We start from the raw sequence: 25051 nt of genomic DNA, 5'->3' as shown, positions 1-25051 counted from the left end.
AATAGTGGCTAGATTTACAATATATTTTTAAATTATGGTAAATTTAAAATATAGGCCACAAAGCGGCTACCTGATGTAAATAACTATGATTTAACTATGATTAATCCTTTACAACAACAACAACAAATTCAGTAGTTTTTCACAAGTGGGGTCTAGGGAGGATAAGATGTATGCAGCCTTACCCCTCTCCCTGGAAGGGCAGAGAGGCTGTTTCCGATAGACCCTCGGCTAGAGAACGACTGAAAAAGAAAAGGCAATTGCAACAAGTAAGAAAAACAACAAGATAAAATAAGATTGAATCCAAGAATGCAGTCAAACTCTAGGTAGTAATAGCCATCTATGGATAGAAGATATCATACTAACACTAATGCTAGTGAACTGAGTAAGACAAAGAGAAACGCTCGACTGCCTACGAATCTTCTACCCTAATCTTTGACCTCCACACCCTCCTTTCTAGGGCCATATCCTCAGTAAGCTCCAGCTGTGCCATGTCCCGCCTAATAACCTCTCCACATGACTTCTTAGGCCTACCTCTACCCCTTCTGCTACCTACCGAGGCTAACCGCTCGCACCTTCTTACTGGGGCTTTTGTACTTCCCTTAACATGTCCGAACCATCTCAACCTCGCCTCCCGCATCTCATTCTTCACAGGGGCCACTCCCACCTTTTCCCGAATAACATCATTCCTAATCTTATCCAACCGGATATGCCCATACATCCACCTCAACATCCTCATTTCAACTACTTTTAGCGTCTGGGTATGAGAGTTATTGACCAGCCAACTTTCATAGTTTCATGCAATCAATCCTTGTTTGGACTTGAAACCTAGTTTATTGATATATAGTTTACTAAGAAAGAAACACCTAATTGGACAATAAATTTGAACACGTAACACTACATTATTTCTTGACCAATTTAGTTGATTCCTCATAAATAATCTTGTCTTTCAAATATAAACTTTAACAGAGGATGAAAATTTTCAAAATGAGGACCTAGCTTTTGAAATTGAAATTAAGCTAATTCTAATAAGGTAGTTTTAAAAAATTATACGACAAAAATAATGTAAAAGTAACTTTTTTTTTTTGTTATGTATAAACTACTCTATATCAGGCAAGTTTTAGTGTAATGATAAAGGACATTCAAATCTTACTTTTTGTTAGTTAGATCAGTATTTTTATTAGATTAAAAATAAAAAATGAGTTGGAGTAAAAAGTTACAATGCGTCGCGATGTTCGACATTGTAACTTTTATGCTAGTATAATAACTTGTGATTTTTAAATTTATGTGATTTTGATGGAAAAAAAACATATTTATATGACCTTTTATGAAATTTAATCTGAATACATGATACATATTTTAACATATTATTCTTGTGAAAATAGCACGAGCTAGTCAGTTTTTGGATTGGTAATTAAGCCAGCGTTTGCTAAGTCATTGAAAAATAGCCACTATTTTGTTGCAAGATGGAAAGTCACAACATAATATACTGGAGATTGGTGCACCTGTGTATGAAATTTTAGTATATTATGCTGGAACTCCAACACAAGGAAAGTTCCAGCATAATATATTGAGATTGGAGCACCCACGTATGAACTTTCAGCATTTTATGTTGGAACTTCAATGTATTATACTGAAACTTCTGTATATTATGGAAAAATATTTTCCGGATTTTGAAAAGTGTTTTCGTTCAAATTTATCTTTACATGAAAAGTGACTAAATTTCGATTACTTTTGAAACTGTGGCTATAGGTTAATTACCACTTGTAAATCTGACTATTTTTGAATTTCACCCACTATTCTTATCATTAAATCATAGTACTAATCTACCAACATATTATGCTGGACCAGTATATTCTGCTGGATCTCCAGTATATTATACGGAAACTCATGTATATTATGGTGAAATATTTTCTGGATTTTGAACCATATTTTCGTTCAGATTTATCTTTAAATGAAAAGTAGCTAAATTTCGATTACTTTTAAAACTGTCGCTATTTTTCAATTACCACTTATAAATTTGACTATTTTTTGAATTTCACCCACTATTCTTATCATTAAATCATAGTACTAATCTACCAACATACATTTTCACCTTAATTTAAAGCTTAAAAATAGTAAATTAAATATGATTTGATCATATGGAGAATCTAGGAAAAGACATGTGGCAACAAGAATATCTGAGATTTCATTTATGTGACTAGGAGTGCAGAATATCTCTTATCTGAGTAATGAATCCACATGTTCCTTTTTCATTTGACAACAAGATCTAAACTTTATCTTTTTCATATATAGACCACAATTTCATACTTTTTCCTTAGCCCCACAAAATATTTGGTGGCATTTAGTTTGTCACTTACTTATTTGCCACCTTTTGTTCATTCTTCTTTTCTTCTTCTCCAAAGCATTCTTCAACTGCAAATCTAACATCAATACAATCCAAAAGGAAAAATGGCAACACAAGCATTGCTCTCTTCATCATCTATTACTTCCTCAGTGGAGAATGCCAGACAAATTCTTGGAGGAAGATCTTCTCAATCTTCTACCAAGAAAGCTTCCTTTGTTGTTAGGGCTGCTTCCACTCCACCTGTTAAGGTAACTTCTTCTTCTCCTTTGTTAATAGTGCTCTTCTCTCCAGAGCCGAACCCAAGATTTGAAGTTGGTGGGGGCACATGAACGAACTGCTCAACCAATGCCCCCCATTTTTTATCTTAAGGGTTCAAGTAAAAAAAATTATTGTGTATGGTAGTCTTATCTCCTTCATTTCATATTACGATGTTTAGGTAGAAACGGAAAGAAGGAAAATCATGAAGCAATGATAAAGTTGTTTTCGCGTGACCTATAAGTTATAGTTTTGAACTGTGAAGTCAGTCACTGCTTAGCCAGGGGGCCTATTGGTTTTTTATCTTAAAGGTTCCAAGTAAAATATATTATTGTTTTCAACATATATACACATATATATCTAGAACTTTGGCCGAAGTTAACGAGATCCAGTGCCCTGCTGTAACAAACATAGGTCCGCCTCTGCGTATCTCCTTCATTTTATATAATGATGTTTAACTAGAAACGGATCTTCAAATGTTAAATTGACTTTTGTATTGGTAGTAGTTGAAGCATTGAAGTTATAGTTAACAATTACTTTGATTTAGAAAATATAACATCAATCTTTTAACATTTAATTGCTCATTTTACCTTCGCCACTAGGAAACTGAGTTACGATTGATGAAAGTCTGGAATGTATTTAGTAGCAAAAAGAGGATTATGTCATGGTCAATGTTCCTACTTAAAAATTTAAGGGTTATTTTTGGCTGTTGTTGTGACGCTTTGGTTATGAGGGTTACGCTTGTTCAGCGAAAGTCCCTCCAACTCACTCAGAGAAAATATAACATCAATTTTTATCACTGACATAGTTAAATGAATTTGCATTCTTAAAATTGCATTGAATAGTATTGTTGTGGATATAAAGTATGTTTCAATAATAGATAAAAACCTTATTACTATACACAAGTATTGATTCACTCAATTCTATTTTATAGCAAGGAGCAAATAGGCCTCTCTGGTTTGCTTCCAAGCAAAGTCTTTCATACTTGGATGGCAGGTAAGATCTATGAGACTTAAGGGTATATGTACCGCTAGCGTAAAGAATTTTTACAGTATTAGATTATCTTTACGTGTTATAGCAGATAAACTGCCTTATTTTCAAGATTATAAATCCCCACCTTTTATAAATCGCTACAGTTCGAGCCGTAGAAACAGATGTAGGGTAAGACTGTGTACAATAGACCCTTGTGGTCCGGGACCTTTCCCAGACTCCACATATGGCGGGAGCTTGGTGCACCAGGCTGTACTTTACCTATAGATATCCTATGAACGACCTAATAGTGTAACCATTTCCTTACATTGTTAGTGTATATAAGTTAAACTCATTAACATATGCTATCTTAAGACCAATTATTCAAGATAATATACTCACTTGTATGTTGATTCAGTCTTCCTGGTGATTATGGATTTGATCCCTTGGGACTCTCAGACCCCGAAGGAACCGGAGGATTCATCGAGCCAAAATGGCTAGCATACGGCGAAATCATCAACGGGCGATTCGCCATGTTAGGAGCAGCAGGAGCCATAGCACCAGAGATTCTTGGAAAAGCTGGTCTTATCCCACCAGAAACAGCACTTCCTTGGTTCCAAACTGGTGTAATCCCACCAGCTGGAACATACAACTATTGGGCTGACAATTACACTTTGTTTGTTTTGGAAATGGCACTAATGGGCTTTGCTGAACACAGAAGATTTCAAGATTGGGCCAAGCCTGGTTCAATGGGAAAACAATACTTCTTGGGCCTGGAAAAAGGCTTAGGTGGCTCCGGTGAACCGGCTTACCCGGGTGGCCCATTCTTTAACCCTCTTGGATTTGGAAAAGATGAAAAATCTATGAAGGATTTGAAGCTTAAGGAGGTTAAGAATGGAAGATTGGCTATGTTGGCAATTTTGGGCTATTTTATACAAGGTTTGGTTACTGGTGTTGGACCTTACCAAAACCTTCTTGATCATTTGGCTGATCCTGTAAACAACAACATCTTGACCAACTTCAAATTCCACTAAGTAAATTTGTAGTCATTTCTTCCCACCTTTTCCTCCTCTTATGTGTAACACTATGTGCATATACTATTTTGTATGTCATTTGGTCTAAAAAGCCTGATATATTTTTAGTGTATTAGCAATGAGTCTATTTTTTCTAGTTCTTACATTGTTGTTATCATTTTTCTGGCTATTGTTGTTGGTATTTGACTGTTTATATTTATCCTCTCGAGCCGAGGTTCTTTCGGAAATAGTCTCTCTACCTCCTCATGGCAGGGGTAACGTCTGCGTACATGCTACCTTTCCCAGATTCCACTTGTGAGATTTCACTGGGTTTGTTGTTACTGCCATATGACCAGGAGGTTACCGGTTCTAGCCGTGGAAACAGTCTCTTGCAGAAATGCAGGGTAAGACCGTGTACAATAGACCCTTGTGGTTCGGCCCTTCTCCGGAACCCGCCCATAGCGGACGCCAGTGGTGTATGCATGATTTTTTATAAGCGGTGTCGCTATTTCTATCAATAGGCCCGTAACAGTCAAAAATATTTTGTGGAGGGGAGTTCGAACCCAAGACCTCTCACATATATATATATATATATATATATATATATATATATATATATATATATATATATATATATATATATATATATATATATATATATATATATATATATATATATATATATATATATATATATATATATATATATATATATATATATATATATATATATATATATATATATATATATATATATATATATATATATATATATATATATATATATATATATATATATATATATATATATATATATATATATATATATATATATATATATATATATATATATACATGTAAATCCGCCCCTGGCAGGAGCTTAATGCACCGGGCTGCGCTTGTTGTTGTTGTATTAGCAATGAGTCCTGTTGAAATTATATATCAATTGCAATCTTCTCTATCAAACAAGAATTCTGTGCTATGAGAAGAATGAAATTTCGAATAAAAAAGCATTAATAGACTAAAAACAGAATATACAGTACTAAACACACAACTTTTCAGCAAAGAGCAAAAAGCTAGGACTTCTCATTAACAACTTTGATATGCTATTATTGCTAAACAACAACATGATTAGTGAAGATTCATATAGTCGATCTAACCAGATTGACACTAAAGCGTAGTTATTGTTGTTGCTAGTGTTGATAAACATTCACTAATCCAGAGTTGGAATTTCCTGGCGACGAGATCCATATAACTTTGTATCAGTCACCAACCATAAACACACATAAACAAGATGAATATTTTTCAGTTTATTTACGCAAAGAGTTTAGTCGATAGGGTTCACTCACAGCAAGAATTCAAATGAAAATATTTTTAAATAAAATGCATGTCCAAACACAACTTGAACTTTTAAAAGTTATTTTTCCACGCAATTTCAAAAATTCATTTTTCAATTTTCAATCAAATTTATGTCCAAACGCTAACTTAGAATGTGCTATATGAATATTTCTACTAAAAGGCACTATTTACAGTATATAAACGTAATATTGGAAGAAAGTGCCAGCATGCAATATAATTCAAAATCAAGTCCATGGCATCTATCACAGGCGACAGTGAATGTCAATCATGTGGGAGCTCATGGGGCCAATAGCAAGGTTGATGTCTTGATTCTTGGCCATTTAATCAAAATTATATAATGAAATGAAATTGTAGAGGGCAAAATTTAAAATAGCCAGATTTACAAGTGGTAATTGAAAAATAGCTATAGTTTCAAAAGTAATCGAAATTTAGCCATTTTTTATGTAAAGATAAATATGAACGAAAACACTGTTCAAAGTCCGGAAAATATTCCAGCATAATATACTGGAGTTCGGATTTTTTACATGTGAACTTCCAGCATAATATACTGGAGTTCCAACATAATATGCTGGAAGTTCATTCACGGATGTTCCAATCTCCAATATATTATGCTGGAACTTTCCGTGTACTGGAGTTCCAACATAATATACTAGAAGTTCATACACAGGTGCTCCAATCTCCAGTATATTATGCTAGAACTCCACGAAAAGTTCCAGCATAATATGCTGGAAGTTCATACACTGGTGCACCAATCTCCAGTATATTATGCTGGAACTTTCCGTGTTGCAGCAAAATAGCGGCTATTTTTCAATTACCAATCCGAAAACTGGCTAGCCCGTAATTTTCACAATTGTAGAAGCTAATTTAGGTGAATTTGGACAGTAGATGAAAAGGCCTGATACGCCAATGGTTTTTCTTCGTTTATTTTCATTACATAGTACACCAATACACTTCTAAAGTAATTCCCTTTTTCTGCATTCTCAAAAACGACGAATATAAGATGTAGTTAAGGCTAGTTGTGCCGAATTACTCTGGCAAAAACTAGCATTACCTATACCTTGTTTTAAGATATTGAACAAGCCAAAAAAATGACACAAAGGTGTGGAGCACAGGAGAGAGAAGGGTGGGCAACTGGAGTTTAACATTTCTCATTTACACAAGCACACAAGATGTGGGAAGTTCTATTCACATTTGATATATGTCAAATATTATACACAGGAGGGGGGGGGGGGGTTTGGAAAGATGGACTGTCCCATATTTACTGAATTTGCTTATTTTTTGCACAGATAACATCACTATAACAAATCGACGAAACCTCTGAAAGATAAGATAAAGGGACCGGTGAAGATGGCATATAGACGATGACCACATGTATCAAGTTTGAAGAATAATTTTCAACTTTCAACTGCAACAACCCCCTCCTTGAGAAGCAGCTCCATCTCTTCCACCTGATGGACCGGGAAGGCCTCCATATCCAAATTTTATTCCATTGGACTACAAAAAGTATTCAAGAATTAGACGGGAATTATATAAAAACAATGCGATGAGAATTTACTCTTTGTGGAACAGAAGCATTTACCAAGCTTTAGGCAAACTCCTTTTACTGATTCTTAAAACAATGAATTCAATCATCAACAGTTGTCATCAATATCAAACTTCTTTCTTTTATAATTAGTTGTCATCAGTACCGAACTGATAAACAAGGACCTAACTAAAAAGATATGCTCAACTGCTGGAAGCCTTGATTGGATCCTAACAGCTACTTAAGGCTCGTTTGGTACGAGGGATAAAGGAGATTAAATTTGAGATGAGTTTACCCCACATTTGGTTAGGATGAAATTGCGATATAACTAATCCGCGGATTAGTTATCCTGGGATTGTAGTGTTATTTTTATCCCTATGGGAGGGTAGGATAACTAATCTCGGGATAATTAATCCTGGGATAACTTGTTTTCAAACCAAACGACCCCTTAGAGTATAAGAACACAGATTAAATCCATCAGGCAGTCTTATTCAGTTGGCTAGTAATCTTTCACATCTTCGATCACATTAACTTTCTTAACCCTCCTGATATGGTATGTGACTCCAAAGTTGTATGGACTGGATTCTGACTTCTCAATCAAGTACGAATTTCAACATCCACATCTCCCCATAAATGTTACTTTTAGCAGTCAAAAGTAGGACGAATCAAAGAGCCTATTATGAGTGTTTGTGTTAATGTCTTTCTTACATAACTTAATCAGTACGTCCTACAACAGCTAATACTAGTTGGATATGTCGTAGTATATTTCACAGATATTTCAGGGAATAGGGATCACAGAAGCTGTAAATAGCATTGAGCCGGGCATAGCACTTGAACCAGATGAGACATGTATCTGGAGAATGGTGACCCCCAGTGGTTGATGTTGGTTTATGACTTATGAGCAGTGTTGGCTAGTTCACCTGATTAGTTGTGGATAAATTCTCATACTTTTGCAGGAAAGACGATCCTTGGATTTTTTCCATTATGTTCTTTAAATAATGAAAACCAAGAATACTTGGTAAATATCATGTGGTCTACTTAATGGGATGCCAAACATAGTTTCCCTCTACTTTTCCAGATTCTCTTACCAAGGTGCCTTTTACATATAAATACATCTTAGCAAAAGTTACGTCTTCTCAAACAGGTAAGAACATATGCTTCCAATAACCAAAGCAGAAAATATTGAGCAGAACTATTCTATAACAACAGTGGCATACCTCATTTGAGACATCAAACACACCATCCTGTATTTTCTTGTAGATTGTTGAAGCTGTTTTGATAAAAGCCTGAATAATGCAGAAAAGGAAGCACAAGATTAACAGCCAATATCGAAATACAATTAGGGAAAATGCCCACGGTGGAGATAAAACCTCAAGAGAAGTACCAGATAGGAGAATTCTTACCTCTTCAACATTCTGAGCTGTTTTAGCAGAGGCCTCCATAAATATCAAGCCATGTTCCTTGGCAAACTGCTCACCTTCTTCTGTGCTTACAGCCCTTCTATGAGCCAGATCACACTTGTTTCCTATCAGCATTATGGTCATGTTTGCATTTGCATGCTGCCTTGCATCTTCTAACCAACTAGCAAGGTGATTAAATGTTTCCCTCCTATTTAGTTTGGAGAAAACATACAACACCTGTCACTAACAAAATATTCGGGCAACGCAAATAGACATGCAAATTGGGCTACCCGATTCATATACAATATGTTTTGCTCACCATTCGCATTCTTGAACAGAAGTAGACTTCAAAACACAGATGCGTAACATTACTTCCACATAAGTTTTCAATTGGACAGAGAAGAATATTAAGTCAATTACAAATTTTAGGAACCGAAAAGCGTTTAAAAACTATCGTAACACTAGCTCACTGACCAACAGAGATGCTGCTCTGGAAGTTCAGTACTTATCCACTATCTTTTGCAGTTTTATTATTATCTTTAGCATCTTTTATATTGCTCTCTTTGTCAACGACATATTAGCTATATCACGATCAGAACACCATCAGATATGTTTTCCCAGTGACAAGTTAAGGACTAAAATGTGATATTCCACAATCAGTTAAGCTAAAAAACTACAATATATTTGAGATGCGGCAACTTTAAATGAGATTCCTGGGAAATAAGTTACTTATACAGGAATCTCTAACCAAAATTACATATAAATAAGCATATCTCTAAAATATGAGAGAAAATATATGCCAGGCAACATAGAGTTACATGCATTATGAAAGTGTCAAAGATTTGTCCTACCTTGTAATATCATAAACAAGTAATGCCCCAGCAGCACCTCTGTAATATGACCTTGTGATGGATCTGAATGATTCTTGACCAGCCTGAAACGAGAACATTCATTAGAACATACTTTCAGACTTAGGGAAAGCACACCCAGAGACGAAAAACTAGGAGGACTTGGCTGCATTTTAATTAAACTAAAAATGATCAATAAAGGATGACCAACTGAATTATGGACTTCTATAGGCATTTATTCGGACCTTCTAATACTAACAAAAAAACAGAGGAAGAGAGAAAATTTGTGTCACTAACCGTGTCCCAGATCTGTAGTTTAATTGGTTTGTTGTCTATTGTGATCATTCGAGCCCCGAATTCAACCCCAATCGTCAGGTCATGGACAGGTTGAAACCGTTTGTCCGTAAATTGCAAAAGAAGACATGATTTTCCAACTCCTGTACAGAGAAATATTATATCCTTATAAGTGATGTCTCACACAAGACTTTAAGTAACATATGTATGGACATCACATGACAGAATCCAATACTTTGTAAGAAATGACCTTTCAAAGAGGGGGAGGGAAGGGTTGCACTAATACATGACACAGCAAAAACTAAAAGAGTCAATACTCTAACCCCCCCCCCCCCAACCCCCACCCCGAAGACCCGAACTATCAACTTTTTGACAGTTACATACTTAGAGCATGTTTGGACTGGCTTAAAAAAAAGTAATTTTTCAGTAGAAATAGCTTTTAAGCCAAAAAGTAATAAGTTGGATTTGTCCAACTTCTTACTTTTGGCTTGTTTTAAGCAGTTTTTAACTTATTTTAAACACTTTTTTATTTTGCCAAATACTGAAAAAAGCTAAAAAGAGCTTAAAAGCTGATTTGACCAGCTTAAAAGCCAATCCAAACACCCTCTTAAACTATCGTGTGTCCCCAAAATCTCAGTGACAACAAAGCAATTAATATTGATAAAATCAGGCACTGAAACTCTAGTTTCCCTTGATATCATGATGATAAAGCACCAAATTTGGCCAGAAAAAAAAATCCTTTCCTTCTGAAATGATCAATTAGAGAAATATTGTTATGAACACTGAAGAGTTTGGATGCGAAAATGTGAATGCCGAGGTAACAAGCACAATTAGGAGAAGCTCTAGGGTGAGAATTCCAAATAAAAGACTTGGTGACTACGTTTTGAATCCAGGTTAATAGCGGGCACGTACTTTATGCGTGAGAATAGACTGTGGTTGTTACAAATAGGCCACTCACGCACTCAGTATAGCAGGCTAAAAGTTGTGGAATCTCTGATTATCCTCATCCCTTCTGCACAACTTTGTTCCCTCTCATCTCCCCTTCTTTGATTCTATCCTTACTCTCCTAGTATTTTCCATGTTGGTTACTGTTTTATTGCTGCAATTTCAGAAGTTGTAATTGTTCTTCCTTTTAATACAATCAATTGCATTTACTGTTTGATATTGTGAGTTTTGACGGTAGCTACTGCTACAAATATCATGAATATATGATTGGTTGTCTACTACTACATCATGAATATATTACAGGAAGTGCAAAAACACTAAATTAACATCACTGGTTACCAAAATAATACAAAACCTTTTAATTAGAGAAACTACTAATCAGATGCAAAATATTAGTAAACAATTACAGCTAGTTCTAAACAATTAAATTAGCATCACTGATATCCAAATTACACAGAACCTATTAATCAGATGCAAAATCATAAAAGCAAAAAAAAAAAAAAAAAAAAAAAAAAAACACTCAAACTTGTCGAAAAACAAAAGTTAAGGAATCAAATCGAACAAAAATAAAAACAAGAGATGAAATTTACCGGTATCACCGATGATAATATATTTGAAGAGATAGGCGTACGACATGGTTCACCGATACGAAGGGAAAGAAGGAGATCTGAATAGAGAAAGAACTTGATAAATTGTATTGTGAGCGGGAGAAAACGACAGAATAATTTGGTCCGTACCAAAAATAATGACTTATTCGGAAACAATTTACTTTTATGAGTCACACAAAATATATTTGACTCATTTTATGCCACAAATTTAAAAAGTTTCTCTCTTTCCTTAAATTTCGTGTCCAATCAAATGGGTTCACATAAATTGAAACGGACGGAGTAATAATAAATAATAGTAATATTTATCTCTATAAAACAGGTAATTAGGTCAATAAAAGATTTTGGAGAGCCTCTCTATATTTTATCTTCTTCTCGCCTATGGTGAACGCCGAGGGAAAGACAGAATTTGCAGAGGCTTTTGGAATATTTACGTGTGTCCTATATTCATGGAAGGAGAAAACGACAAAAATATTCCCTCATGTTTGGAGTAGGTTTAAAATAGTCCCTTAAGTATACTTTTGAAAGTTATCGATCCTTTAAATTTATCAAAAGTTAACACTTTGGTCTCTATCAAATATTTAACGGATCGTGTTTATTATCCACTATTTTGTGAGGCTTGATACACAAATTATCCCTATGAGAGTAAGTTTTAAGTACATTGGGTCAGTAATCCAAGATAATGGAGAGATTAACGAGTATATCGCACATCGTATTGGAGATTGGAGCAGAGTGAATAAGATAGAGGCTTGTATACGGTGCCTTTTCTGATAAGAATGTGCCACCAAAACTTTATACAGAATGATGATTAGACCAACTATGTTGTATTGGGCGTAGTGTTGGCCAATCAAATATTATCATGTCCAGAAAATGAAAGTATTAGAAATGAGAATGGTAAGATGGATATGCAGGCATACTAGGGGAGAATGTTCAGGAATGAAGATATCTGAGACACGATGCGAGTGACCTTCGTGGTGGACAAGACGTAGGAAGAGAGGCTGAGATAGTTCGGGCACGTGAAGAGGGTGCATATATACCAGTGAGGAGATGTGAGAGTTAACAATGGCAGGTCTGAGGTCAATCACAAATAGTTTATCTCCCTGCACAAAGTAGGGATAAGGCTTGCGTACACACTACACTCCCTAGACTCCACTAATGGAATTTCACTGGTACGTTGATGTTGCATGTTTATTAATAGATTCAATGGAAACATGTAGAAAAAAAATTAGCGTCAAACTATAACAAAATCCCATCAGAATTTCCTTGTTCCCCTTAGATAAAAGAAAAATCCCATCACATTTGAAATGATATCACAAGAACAAATTACTATAACTATACATAGCTTTCAAAAAGAACACTCTGTATGTTGTATTCTTGATTGCTTTGATAATAGGTTTAAATTTCAACTACCAGAAAAAAAAAAAAAAAAAAACTAAAAAATACTCGTGAGCCTGATAAAGTAAATTCCCCAAGTGAAAGGTTTCAAATTTTTTCTTGAACCCCAAAATAGTACTTTTACTATGGAATGCAAACTGAATTGTGGGTAAAGTGTGAAGCAGGGGATTATTCTACTTAGCAACAAATTGTTCTATGTATGCTTTCGCAGATGCCGAAGCACGCCAGAGGCGCGCGCTGCCTACCACAATCAAGGAGACGGCGTTCCACGAGCGTATCAAAAGCCCGGGCTTTGGCCGCCCCCCCAATCCACGCTGGTCCACGCCCCGAGTCGATCGGCGGACCGGCTCAACACCGTTCCACATCCGACCGGGGCGCATCGCCGGCCCCCATCCGCTTCCCTCCCGACAATTTCAAGCACTCTTTGACTCTCTTTTCAAAGTCCTTTTCATCTTTCCCTCGCGGTACTTGTTCGCTATCGGTCTCTCGCCCGTATTTAGCCTTGGACGGAATTCACCGCCCGATTTGGGCTGCATTCCCAAACAACCCGACTCGTAGACAGCGCCTCGTGGTGCGACAGGGTCCGGGCACAACGGGGCTCTCACCCTCTCTGGCGCCCCCTTCCAGGGGACTTGGGCCCGGTCCGCCTTATAATGGCACCTTCATCAAAAAGTTTTTCTAATTTGACTAGGATGGTACCAGTCATTTTATTGCCCGAAACAAGCTACAAAATTTTGAAATGAACTTGAAGGTAACAAGTTAGTAAACACAATAAACTAAAAGCAGTAGCACATACTCAATTTTCTAAGTACTACAAAAATACTCACTAAAAACTACAGATACTAACTAACACAAAGCTATTTAGTTAGACAGGGTCTTCATTCGCCTCACATAGCAAGTATTCATTTGACTTCCTTAGTGCGCTGCCTTAATGTTATGGCAAAATAGCATGTGGGAGGTTGCCGACCAAAACGCACCAGCTACAATAGCAACAGATGGTACAAAATGAGTATTTTTTTTTATACCATCTACTATACATGTCACTAGATGTCATTTGAGTCAACTTCCTCTGCATCATTTTTATATTCCTTAAAAGCTTATATGATTTCTTCATTGTATCTTCATCCACCATTTGCATCCTATTCTCCTTTTGGCATCCCAATTCGACATTCATCTGCTCATCTTTGTGCATTCAAGGACTCTATTGAGTCTTGAGTTTTTACAGGCAGTTGTAGAGATATTTGAATCATTATCAGTGTGATATCTTGTTGGAGAGCTTTTATCAGCCCAATTAGATATTTCACACCAATTTTCACATTGTTTATTCGCAAATAGACATACCATCTGCAGATAACGGATCTAATTACCTCAAGTAGGACTGAAAAGACAGCAAAATAAAAAAAGAGTGAATACCTTAAAAACCCCCTAAACTTTACGTATTTGTCAGTTACCTACTTAAACTATTGGGTGTCCCTAAAACCCCCTTAATTATATACCCATATATATTAAAAATCTCTCATCATTTTTTAGTGGTGTGTGTGATACACTCTTTTATTTACAGCCTAATCTAAATATCAATTCAATTAAGATTTTTAACTAATAATAAAAAACAAATGGATAAACACATGGTCATTTATAAAATAAAAATAAATAAATAAATAAATAAACTCTTCCATCTCCTCCAATAATGGCTATACCATGTCTCAATCGTGATTTTTGCCACTGAAATTTGATTAAATATTGGACCCATTAACCTTCAATTTCAATGGAAATTTTAATTTAATACGAGATTTGGGATAAAAAAAGTTAGGGTTTGATAAAAATTATAGGCTTTTGGTGTACTAAATAATATTGAAAGAAGAAGACCTAAATGAAAAAGAAAGATAATTTCAGAAGAAACAAGCGAACAGAAAAATTTCAAATGAAACCCATAATGAGAAAGGAAGAAGAAAGAAAAAAAATGAAGAAGAAGGCTAGAATATAAAGAAAATAGAGGAAAAATAGAACAATTGAATTTTTTTAAAGAGAGTAACAATAATTAACCATTAGACGCGGTCAATTGAGGCCATTCGAATTTTTTAATGTATAGGGGATATAGTTAAAGAGGGTTTTGGGGACACCGAATAGTTTAAGCAGGTAGCTGACACTAATGTAATAGTTTAGGAGGTTTTAGGGTATTCACTCAATAAAAATAACACACTGTGTTTCCCTGCAAGCGACCAAGACGAACAGTGCGGCGTGATATCAAAGAATATGGTTACGACAGTGACCACAATTTTAAATACATTACTAGCTTTATGTTGTAACCTCGAGTCCTCTTCTTGTACAGTATAAATGTTGTGTCTAATTCTTGAAACATGTATGTTATTCTTTTAAGATTCTTCGTAACCTAAAATAGAGACACAGTTTTCACCTGTTCAGTCATAAATGTAACTGAATATTAAGGGCAGCTCATCTAAAGCTACATTTTAATAAACATTCAAATTTTATATAGTTATACACACACATGCATAAAATTTAATGTTGTCTTTCCATTCTTACAAGATATAAAACTTTTAATTTCACATATTATTATTTATATTAGCAAGGATTAGTTCAAGTTAATAAGATATAATTAGTCATGTATTTGTAATACATTACTATGGATCTTGTTGTAAAAAAATTCATTTACTAATATGGAGATTTTATTAGTTTAATTCAATGTTCTAAAATATTCTAATGTTAAAAAGTAAACATTCTTTGTTTCTTTAATTATTTATACATATTTTGCATCCTTTTTACAAACTTTAATGTTGTCTAAGCAAAAATATTATTATGTATTCCACCATTAATACTTTTTGAGGCATCAAAATTTTAGGAGGCCTAAAACAAAGGTTTTACTATCCTCACCCCTGAGCCACTCCTGCATATCAATGTTTGTGTTTACAACATGACAATAAATGTTTGGATGTCACAATTTTGCATGAACATTGGTAGATAAAATTATTTGGTGCTTGTACTGGCAGGAGGTAGTAAACATTCAGATAAAATCAGGGTGCAGAGCTAGTTTTACGGTTGCAGGTTTGGAATGATAGTTGGACGGAGGATATCTGTAAATCATTTAGCAAATGTGTATTGGGGAAAATAAATATTACACGTGGAATTATTATGTGGCTGACATGGCAAGACACGTGAGACATTAGAAAAGTGACAGTTGGATAAGAGTACTTAAAAATATGAAAGTCTTAATAGGTACGAGCAAAACGTCTAAGAGATGAGAATAAACGGTTGCTCGAGTCTCTTTAGTAATTTAAAGAGACACCGGTGGAATGAACTAAGACAGTAAAAAGGGCAGGTTCATTGGTCTTCAATTAATGAGCATGAATGATTACAAACATTACAGAATCTCCACAAAATAGTTACGATTACCAATTATAACGTTTCATTAATGGCATTAATGCTCATAATGACTTGATCATAAAGGGGAAAAGACGTTGTACTTAGAGATGACTATATAAGGAATAGAAATGTCATTTGTATGGACACTTTCTGATTATTACTGAAACACAATTATTTGCTTTTGCTTTATACTGATTACTTCGCTATTTCATATTCTAATTTTCCTTTTTTATCGCAAAAATATTTCTTTTTTTATTATCAGTAACCCGAGTACTTCTAAAAATAGGATTTTACCGAAATTTCTATTTTTTTGTTAAACAAATTGGTTCCGTTATCGGAAATCTGATAATCTTTTCACTTTCCAAATCCATTCTTCTGCCAAAAAATCATGTCAAACGTCAACGACAACAATCAACAAAACCTACAAAACCAACAAAATGAGCAACAGTTGAATCAGTAAAATCAACAAGGAGATGGACCTCCAATCGCCTCACCACGAAACTCTCCTCGACAATCTCAAGAAGGGACACCTGACAGATCTGAATCACATATGAATGATCAATATGGGGATGAGCAAGCTATCGATCAAGCATTGAAGCAATTAATCGCAGAACAAGTCAATAATGCACTTCAAGCTTTTGTTAACGGGTTGCCAACTGTACCACCAACTACGCATCCAAACAACATCGCAACCATAGAGAATCCACGCCCAGGACTCGCCAATTCAGGTAGCGGAGGAACTCCCAGCGCATCTCGCGATGGAGGGTCAGGTATCTCAGTTAATTCTGATTTACAAAGTTTAGTACTAACTTTGCAGAAACAGCTCAAGGAGCAGAACGATCGCATAGAACAGATACCTGGTGTTCCACCTATAATCAAAGGAGTGTATATGGACAAGTACTCTCAACAACTTTGGAAGCCAAGTGCCGCTCCTTTGCCTATTCCGAAAAAGTTTAAGATGCCCGGTATCCCAAAGTACGATGGGACAACCGATCCCCGAGATCATGTGATTGCATTTACAACTGGCGTTAAGGGCAACAACTTGACCAAGCAAGAGATTGAATCGGTGTTGGTCAAAAAATTCGGTGAAACACTCACGAAGGGAGCACTAACATAGTATTCTCTTTTACCTGAAAATTCTATTGATTCTTTTGCTGAGCTTGCAGATTCATTTATAAAAGCATACTCAGGAGCTCAAAAAGTTAAAAAAAGGATGGAATACATCTTCAAAATAAAAAAGGAGATACGAAACTACTCAGGGAATTCGTATATAGATTCCAACGTGAACGAATGATGTTGCCACGTGTACCCAACAATTAGGCGGCTATGGCATTTGCCAGTAATTTAAATGAAAAAAGCTCAGAAGCTATGAGGAGACTCAAAGAAAGCTTACGAGTATTCCTTGCAACAACTTGGAATGATGTTTACAACAGGTACAATACGAAGCTGCGGATAGAAGAAGACATTATCACTTAGTCTCGGAGAGATAAAAGAGTAAGTTCGAGGCTTATATGGGACCAGCAGGAAGAGATTCATGTTCAAAACAAGAAAACATGAGGTATTATTCCATATCAAGGGACAGAGATTCGGGTTCGTCATCCGGGTTTGGAAAGGAGCGAGACACACGAGATACGCGAGACAACGACAGAAGTTCAAAAGCAAAGATTGGTGGTTACAATTTTAATGTTAGCACGTCCGAGTTGGTAGTTGTTTTAAGAAGAATGGGAGATAAAGTGTGGTGGCCAAAAGAAATGAGATCGAACCCAAATAGGAGAAAACCCAATTTCTGGTGCGAGTTTCACAATGATCAAGGTCACAAAACAGCAGATTTCCTGCTACAAGGTGAAGTAGAGCACTTATTAAAATAAGGTTACTTAACCAAATTGTTTAGTGAGAAGGGTAAGCAAGTATGTATGAAGAATAGGCAGGAGCCACCAAAACCTCCATCACCAAAAAGAAGAGTTAATGTCATAAGCGGATGGGAGGAGGTCAACGACGTAACATATACGACAACAAAGAAGGTGTCAAAAATCACAGTCACCCATGGTAAGCGAGTTCACCAAGTTTTGGAAGAAGACAATATAACATTTGATGATGCAGACGCAAATGGCATATTGATCCCACACAATGATGCATTGGTAATATCTTTACTTGTACATGATACTAATGTAAAATGAGTTTTGATTGATCCAGGTAGCTCTATAAATATCATTCTTCTAAGAGTGGTAAACGAGATGCAAGCTGATGATAAATTAGTACCCAAAGCACGTACCTTGTCTGGTTTTGACAACTCGAGCATCGTTACAAAAGGGGAGATAATACTCACCACATTCGTAGAAGAAGTAGTCAAAGAAACCAAATTTCAAGTGATAAATATAGATATGGCGTACAATATGATTCTTGGCAGACCTTGAATTCACGAGATGGATGTTGTTCCATCTACCTTACACCAGGTTATCAAGTTCCCCTCGCAATGGGTAATAAGATAAATCCGTGGTGATCAACAGGCTTCCCGAAGCATTAACTCATTGGCAGATTCAAGCTTAAAAAATGACATCACAAATGAAAAATAGCAATTACAGAATTCAGTTGAGGATTTAGCAACACAAGCCTCAACTCTAGATGGACAAACGGATGTAGACTCAAGGCCTGATACTATTCAAGAACCAGAAGAGAATAAAAATATCAAAACAACAATTGAGGAACTAGAAGCGGTGGTGTTGTTTGTAGATTGGCCATACAGAAAGGTCTACATCGGAACCAACCTCAGCCCAGAGATGAAAAGTAAGTTAATTGAATTTTTAAAAGCTAGCATAGATTGCTTTGCTTGGTCGCATTCAGATATGACAGGTATACCACCGGAGGTGATGACCCATAAGCTGAATGAAGATCCAACGTATCCGCCTGTCAAACAGAAGAGAAGAAAGCAAAGATCCTTCAAGAACCAGGTAATTCAGGATGAGGTACAAAAGCTTTTAAAAATCAGGTCTATCCGTGGGGTAAAATATCCTAATTGGCTAGCTAATACTGTAGTGGTGCCCAAAAAGAATGGAAAGCGGCGAGTTTGTGTAGACTATACTGATTTGAATAAAGATTGCCATAAAGATTCTTTTCCATTACCACACATATATCAACTAATTGATGCTACTGCAGGACACGAACTATTAAGTTTTTTAGACACCTATTCAGGGTATAATCAAATAAAAATAGATCCTTCAGATGAGGAAAAAACTTCCTTTATTACAGACATGGGGACTTACTGTAATAAAGTTATGCCTTTCGGCCTAAAGAATGCTGGAGCCACGTACCAGAGGTTTGTAACTAAGATGTGTCAAGAACATTTAGGAAAATCATAGAGGTTTATATCGATGATATGCTAGTCAAATCACAACAGGCGGGGGATCATATTTAACATCTGTCAAATACGTTTCAGATTCTCCGCAATTTTAATATGAAGCTAAATCCCGAGAAATGTGCATTTGGCATATCGTCAGGTAAGTTATTAGGTTTCCCTGTTTCTAACCGTGGAATTAAAGTAAATCCAGTGCAGATTAAAGCTATTGAAGAAATATTGGATATACTTCCGAGCAAAAAAGAAGTGCAGAAGTTAACATGTAGGATAGCAGATTGGGAAGATTTATTTCTAAATCTTCGGAGAAAAGCTTTAAGTTCTTTTCAGTGTTGAAAAATCAAAGTCAATTTGAATGGACTGAAGAATGTCAACAAGCGCTCAAAAATTTAAAAACGTACTTTTCAAACCCACCATTGCTGGGTAAACCAAAGAACAGAGAAAGGATACTCATCTACCTTGCTATTTCAGAAGTGGCGGTAAGTGCCGTATTATTTCAGGAGGACAAAGGTAAACAATTTCTAATTTATTATGTTAGTAAGTCTTTATTGGATGCTGAAACTCGATATCCTCATTTAGAAAAACTTGCTTTAGCATTAATCATGACATCTAGAAAATTAAGACCTTATTTTCAGCATCACCCTATTTCTGTAGTGGCCGCTTACCCCTTACGTAATATATTGCATAAGTAAGAGTTATCAGGTAGGTTAGCCAAATGGGCCATAGAACTAAGTGAATATGACATCACATATCAACCTAGAACTGTAATAAAATCACAGGTTTTAGTAGATTTTGTGGCAGACTTTAGCCTAGGGATGGTAACAGAAGCGAAAAAAGAACTACAAGTATTTAACTGGTCTAATCTAGGTACTTGGACCCTGTTTACCGATGGCTTTTCAAATGTAAAAGGAGCAGGTTTAGGCATTGTCCTAATCCCACATGCGGGAGAGACTATACGGCAAGCCATAAAATGCCATCCTATTACTAATAATGAAGTAGAATATGAAGTTGTGGTTGCAGGTTTAGAATTGGCATGAGAGCTCGGAATAGAGCAGGTCATAATCAAAAGTGACTCGTAGCTCGTAGTTAATCAAATGCAGGGGACTTATATATCTAGAGAGGCAAGGATGCAACAATATTTGAAAAAAGTACGAGATTTGATTAGACAATTCCAAACTTGGAAAATCGTACAAATACCGAGAGACGAGAATATCGAAGCAGACGTGTTGGCTAATCTTGTATCCACTGCAGAAGTGACAAATGAAGAAAATGCATTTGTAATACATATGTTTCATTCGGTACTCGACCGAGATAAAAATGAGGTAAATTTTAATAATTTAACGTGGGATTGGAGAAATGAGATCGTCAATTTTTTGCAGTACGGAATATTACCTAAAGATAAGAAAAAGGCTCAGGCACTTCGTCGAAAGGCTTCCTGTTATTGTTTGGGTCGAGGCAATCTATATCGAAAAATATTCGGTGGTCCTCTAGCAAGGTGTCTCGGACCCTCTCAAATGGAGTATGTGATGAGAAAGGGGCATGAAATACATTGTGGAAATCACGCAGGAGGAAGATCCCTGGTAAAAACTCTAATTAGAGCAGAGTATTACTAGCCGAAAATGGAAGAAGAGGCAGAAAATTTTGTGGCCAAATGTGACAAGTGCCAAAGATATGGTAACAACATGCATCGACCAACAGAGTTATTACATCCGGTTGTTGCATCGTGGCCTTTTATGAAGTGGGGGATGGATATTGTGGGTCCACTACCACAAGCCAAAGGAAAGGTACGATTTTTATTAGTACTCACTGATTATTTTACCAAGTAGGTAGAAGCAGGTGCCTTCAAACAGGTACGAGAAAAAGAGGTTAGAGACTTCATTTGGCGAAACATCATATGTCGGTGTGGGGCTCCAAAAGAAATCGTGTGTGATAATGGCCCGCAGTTCATAGGTGCTCAAATCACAAAATTCTTTCAGAGTTGGAAAATTAAAAGGATTGCTTCAACATCTTATCATCCTGTGGCCAATGGACAAGTTGAATCAACAAATAAAGTTATTATTAATAACTTGAAGAAAAGACTAGAGAAGTCAAAAGATAAGTGGCCAGAAGTGCTACCTGGAGTCTTGTGGGCTTACCGAATAACAACAAAAATAAGTACGGGAGAGACACTATTATCACTTGTGTATGGTGCTGAAGCCTTAATTCCAGTTTAAATAGGAGAGCCAAGTACGAGATACACCCAACCAACCGAAGAGTCAAATGAGGAGGAGATGCGAGTAAATCTCGATTTGCTTGAAGAAAGGAGAGAAACAACTTTAATAAGGATGGTTGCAGCAACAAATTACTGAGCGATATTACAATCGGAAAGTTCATCTTAGGTACTTCAAGATTGGGGACTACGTACTCAAGAAAGTCTTTCAATCCACAAGAGCAGCCAATGCAGGAAAGCTGAGTCCAAATTGGAAAGGACCTTACAAGGTTCGAGGTATCGCTGAAAAAGGTACATCTGAATTGGAAACCATGGATGGCAAGGTTATACCCTCGAGTTGGAATGATGTTCATCTGAAGAAGTACTATTTCTAAGGAAAGGAAATACCCACGGTCACGTATCCCTTAATTATGATTTTTATTTTTGTATAGTTAAAATTATACTAACAATTTTAGATGATAAACAAAAGCCCACACCAAATGATGATATTAGACCTGAAAGACACGCGGAAGCAACATAATTTCCGATCTACGGTTACGATCTTTCTGATGGAAATATAAAGGGTTAAGCAGTCATCATCTAAATTATACCTCCGAGTCCCGTATGTTTTTCCTTTTCAGGAAAAGGACCATATGGAAGGAATAATTAATTGCTCGAGATTTCATACTTCAAAGCTCAAACACTTGGGGGACATATATATATATATATATATATAAGGAAGGAAAAGAAGACTAAACAATCAGAATTCAAGTCAAGCCTAAAAGTCTACCCAACAAATCGAAAGTTCAAAGCAAAGTCACGAGCAAAAACCACAAGCCTGATTCAAAAACCTATGAAGAATACATTCGTGGATGCAAATTCCAAAAATTTTACGAATGTATAGGTTAAAAGCAATGTTTAGTCATGGGTTGCCAAGATATACCCTCGAATTTTTTACAAATTTGTCGTAAAGAAAACAGTTACGAAAAAGTTATAGATGATACTTAAATACATGTAAAATATTATTTAGTTTGAAAGTTCAAAGAAACATGTGTGTTCCTATTTCTTCTTCGTATGTTTATACCATTATGAAGTTGAGACGTCTTCTTCATTAAGTGTCGTATATAAAAGGGCCCTCTTTCGTAATTCGTGTTTGTTCAAAAAGTTACGAAATTAACAAAGCATTTTTAAATGCAAAAGTTAAAATAACAAAGGGTAAAACAAAAACTCAAGCATTAAAGTTAAGTGGAAAATAAAGCCCCAAACTTATTAAAAAAAAGGTAAGGGCAAACCACTAAGAGAGTAAAACAGAAACTCGAAATAAAGAAGTCATAAAAGTTGGACAAAAAACTTTATAATAACTTGGTTAAAACTAAGTATGAACTTAGTTTCAACCTCATTGTCATTAGAAAAAACCCCGAAATGGACTAGGGGTAAGATCTTCCATAACATCACCCCAAATGGGACCAGGGGTAAACCTCCAAATGTTCTACCAATAAAAAAAAGAACAAACAACACTTCAATTTTTCTTAAACTTTCACTGAGGGGCAGAATCTGAACCAGTAGGGTGAAGAACGACATCATCAGAAGCAGGAAGAGTAATTTGAGCGGAAAAAGATTGAATAGCTGCCTCGCCAGGAGTAACTTCATCACCCTTGGGAATGTCAGCCACGGGGAAGAAAAGTTTTGATTTTGTTGGGTTTTCTCAATGGTTTCTTTGATCTTTGCAATATCAGTAGCTAAGTCAAAACCTTCCCGGCTTGCTTCCATTAAAGTATCATGGCACATATTCAAGAAAACCCAACTTACTTCAACGGCAACCTTATCCTCAAGAGCTTCGTAATCTCTTTCCTGTTGCTCAATCTCATTCCTAATTTCTTCCTTCTCAGTTAAGGAAGCATTATAAGAAGCCTGCAAGGGGGAAAGTGAGTTCTCTAAAAATCGAACTATGTTGGAAGACACTCGAAGATCTCTTTGAGATTGGGTGAGTGTTTGAACAAGCTCACCAGCGTAAACTTCTTTCTGATTCAATAGGTCCTTCAGACCTCTGATTTCTTCAGTGTCTTTAGAAAGCTGTTCAACAAATAAAGACTCAAGGAGGTTCTTATCTTCGCCCGCTTGATTAGAAAAGGCTCTCGCAATCGCTAGTTCTGCTGCCATAACCTTTACTTGCTGCTCCAAGGTTCACTTGTTTTCCTTTAAAACCTCCATTTCAAGTTGAAGACTCTCGTACTACTCTGTCCAATTATCTGCCTCAGTATGATAGTCATTCATTAGCTACTCTGTATGGAAAATCCTTTTCATTATCTTTGTAACGATGAGATTGATCTACATAGTGAGAAAAAGAAATGTGATACTAGTAAAATAAAAATCACATAAAATAAAAAGGCGAGGTTTATACCTTCAAGGATGAATGCACAATATCATTCATCCACGTTAGAGAGCTATGACTTTCTAGTTTAGACTTCTCAACTGGACCTATCACTGGTTTCAACCACACGTCAGTCTGGCCTGATTTCTTCAAAAGGTTACCATCTGCAGGAATCTCAATGGTAACTTGTTTCATTGCCCTACTTCCACTAGAAGAACCAATTTCAGCACGGAAAGTTGTGGCAGTAGGAACGGTCGAGGAAGCCAAAATAGCCACGGGCGGAGCAGTAGTGACAACAGTAGGTACAAGCAACTGAGGTTCCATTGGAGCAGACATAGGAAAAGAGGCAAGAGGCGCCTCCTCATAAATAAAGCCTAAGTTTTCATCATCAAATCCACGAGAAAAGAGGTGTTCAGTAGTGTCACGGGGTGCTGCAGGTGTCTCTTCATCAGAACTCACTAAAGTAGCACTTTCAGGCTCAAACATAGAAACAAGACAAGAAGGAGGAGTAGCTACGTCATCTGAAATGACTCGTCTTCTGGCTCGTGGCTTACGAACCAATGAGCCTTCATCCTTCTCCTCTTCATCTTCGGAATCCTGTGGCCTATCAGCTTTTCTTTTTTATGAGGAACTCAAGATTATTTCCTGATCTTTTGCTAAAGAGAGCCTTAAAGCAGTAATTGATTCAACACTTACACCCCGAATGGGAAACCCTAATAAAGAAAAAGATTAACAAGTTCTAAGATAAGAACAAAAATAAAGAAGAAAGTACAAGAAAAAGTTACCGTGAGTCTTAACTTCCCATCCAAATCTATT

The 25051-nt window shown here is 36.2% G+C and overlaps 2 protein-coding genes across 2 annotated transcripts; one reads left to right on the top strand and one right to left on the bottom strand.

Moving 5' to 3' along the window:
• The first annotated feature begins 2341 nt into the window (after positions 1 to 2341).
• Positions 2342 to 4714, top strand: LOC104232431 (chlorophyll a-b binding protein 8, chloroplastic). Its single transcript, XM_009785645.2, has 3 exons — positions 2342 to 2592; positions 3534 to 3595; positions 3987 to 4714. The coding sequence occupies exons 1-3, from the start codon at positions 2449 to 2451 to the stop codon at positions 4600 to 4602; spliced, it is 822 nt and encodes a 273-aa protein (XP_009783947.1). The 5' UTR covers positions 2342 to 2448; the 3' UTR covers positions 4603 to 4714.
• Positions 4715 to 7064: 2350 nt separating this feature from the next.
• On the bottom strand, positions 7065 to 11958 carry LOC104232430 (ras-related protein RABB1c-like). Its single transcript, XM_009785644.2, has 6 exons — positions 11540 to 11958; positions 10008 to 10147; positions 9714 to 9796; positions 8866 to 9070; positions 8680 to 8748; positions 7065 to 7434 (listed from the first exon to the last, which is right to left on the bottom strand). Exons 1-6 carry the CDS (start codon positions 11583 to 11585, stop codon positions 7342 to 7344), a joined length of 636 nt encoding a protein of 211 aa, XP_009783946.1. The 5' UTR covers positions 11586 to 11958; the 3' UTR covers positions 7065 to 7341.
• Positions 11959 to 25051: the final 13093 nt, after the last annotated feature.

Source organism: Nicotiana sylvestris, chromosome 8 (assembly GCF_000393655.2).
Source record: "Nicotiana sylvestris chromosome 8, ASM39365v2, whole genome shotgun sequence".
NCBI lineage: Eukaryota > Viridiplantae > Streptophyta > Magnoliopsida > Solanales > Solanaceae > Nicotiana > Nicotiana sylvestris.
This window is presented reverse-complemented; position numbering and strand designations above follow the sequence as displayed.

Coding starts and splice junctions, on each gene's coding strand:
- LOC104232430 (XM_009785644.2), bottom strand. CDS start 11,585: ATGTCGTACGCCTATCTCTTCAAATATATTATCATCGGTGATACCG. Junction 9,797..10,007: donor AACTACAGATCTGGGACACG/GTTAGTGACACA, acceptor TTCTCGTTTCAG/GCTGGTCAAGAATCATTCAG. Junction 8,749..8,865: donor CAGCTCAGAATGTTGAAGAG/GTAAGAATTCTC, acceptor TGCATTATTCAG/GCTTTTATCAAAACAGCTTC.
- LOC104232431 (XM_009785645.2), top strand. CDS start 2,449: ATGGCAACACAAGCATTGCTCTCTTCATCATCTATTACTTCCTCAGTG. Junction 2,593..3,533: donor CTTCCACTCCACCTGTTAAG/GTAACTTCTTCT, acceptor TCTATTTTATAG/CAAGGAGCAAATAGGCCTCT. Junction 3,596..3,986: donor CTTTCATACTTGGATGGCAG/GTAAGATCTATG, acceptor ATGTTGATTCAG/TCTTCCTGGTGATTATGGAT.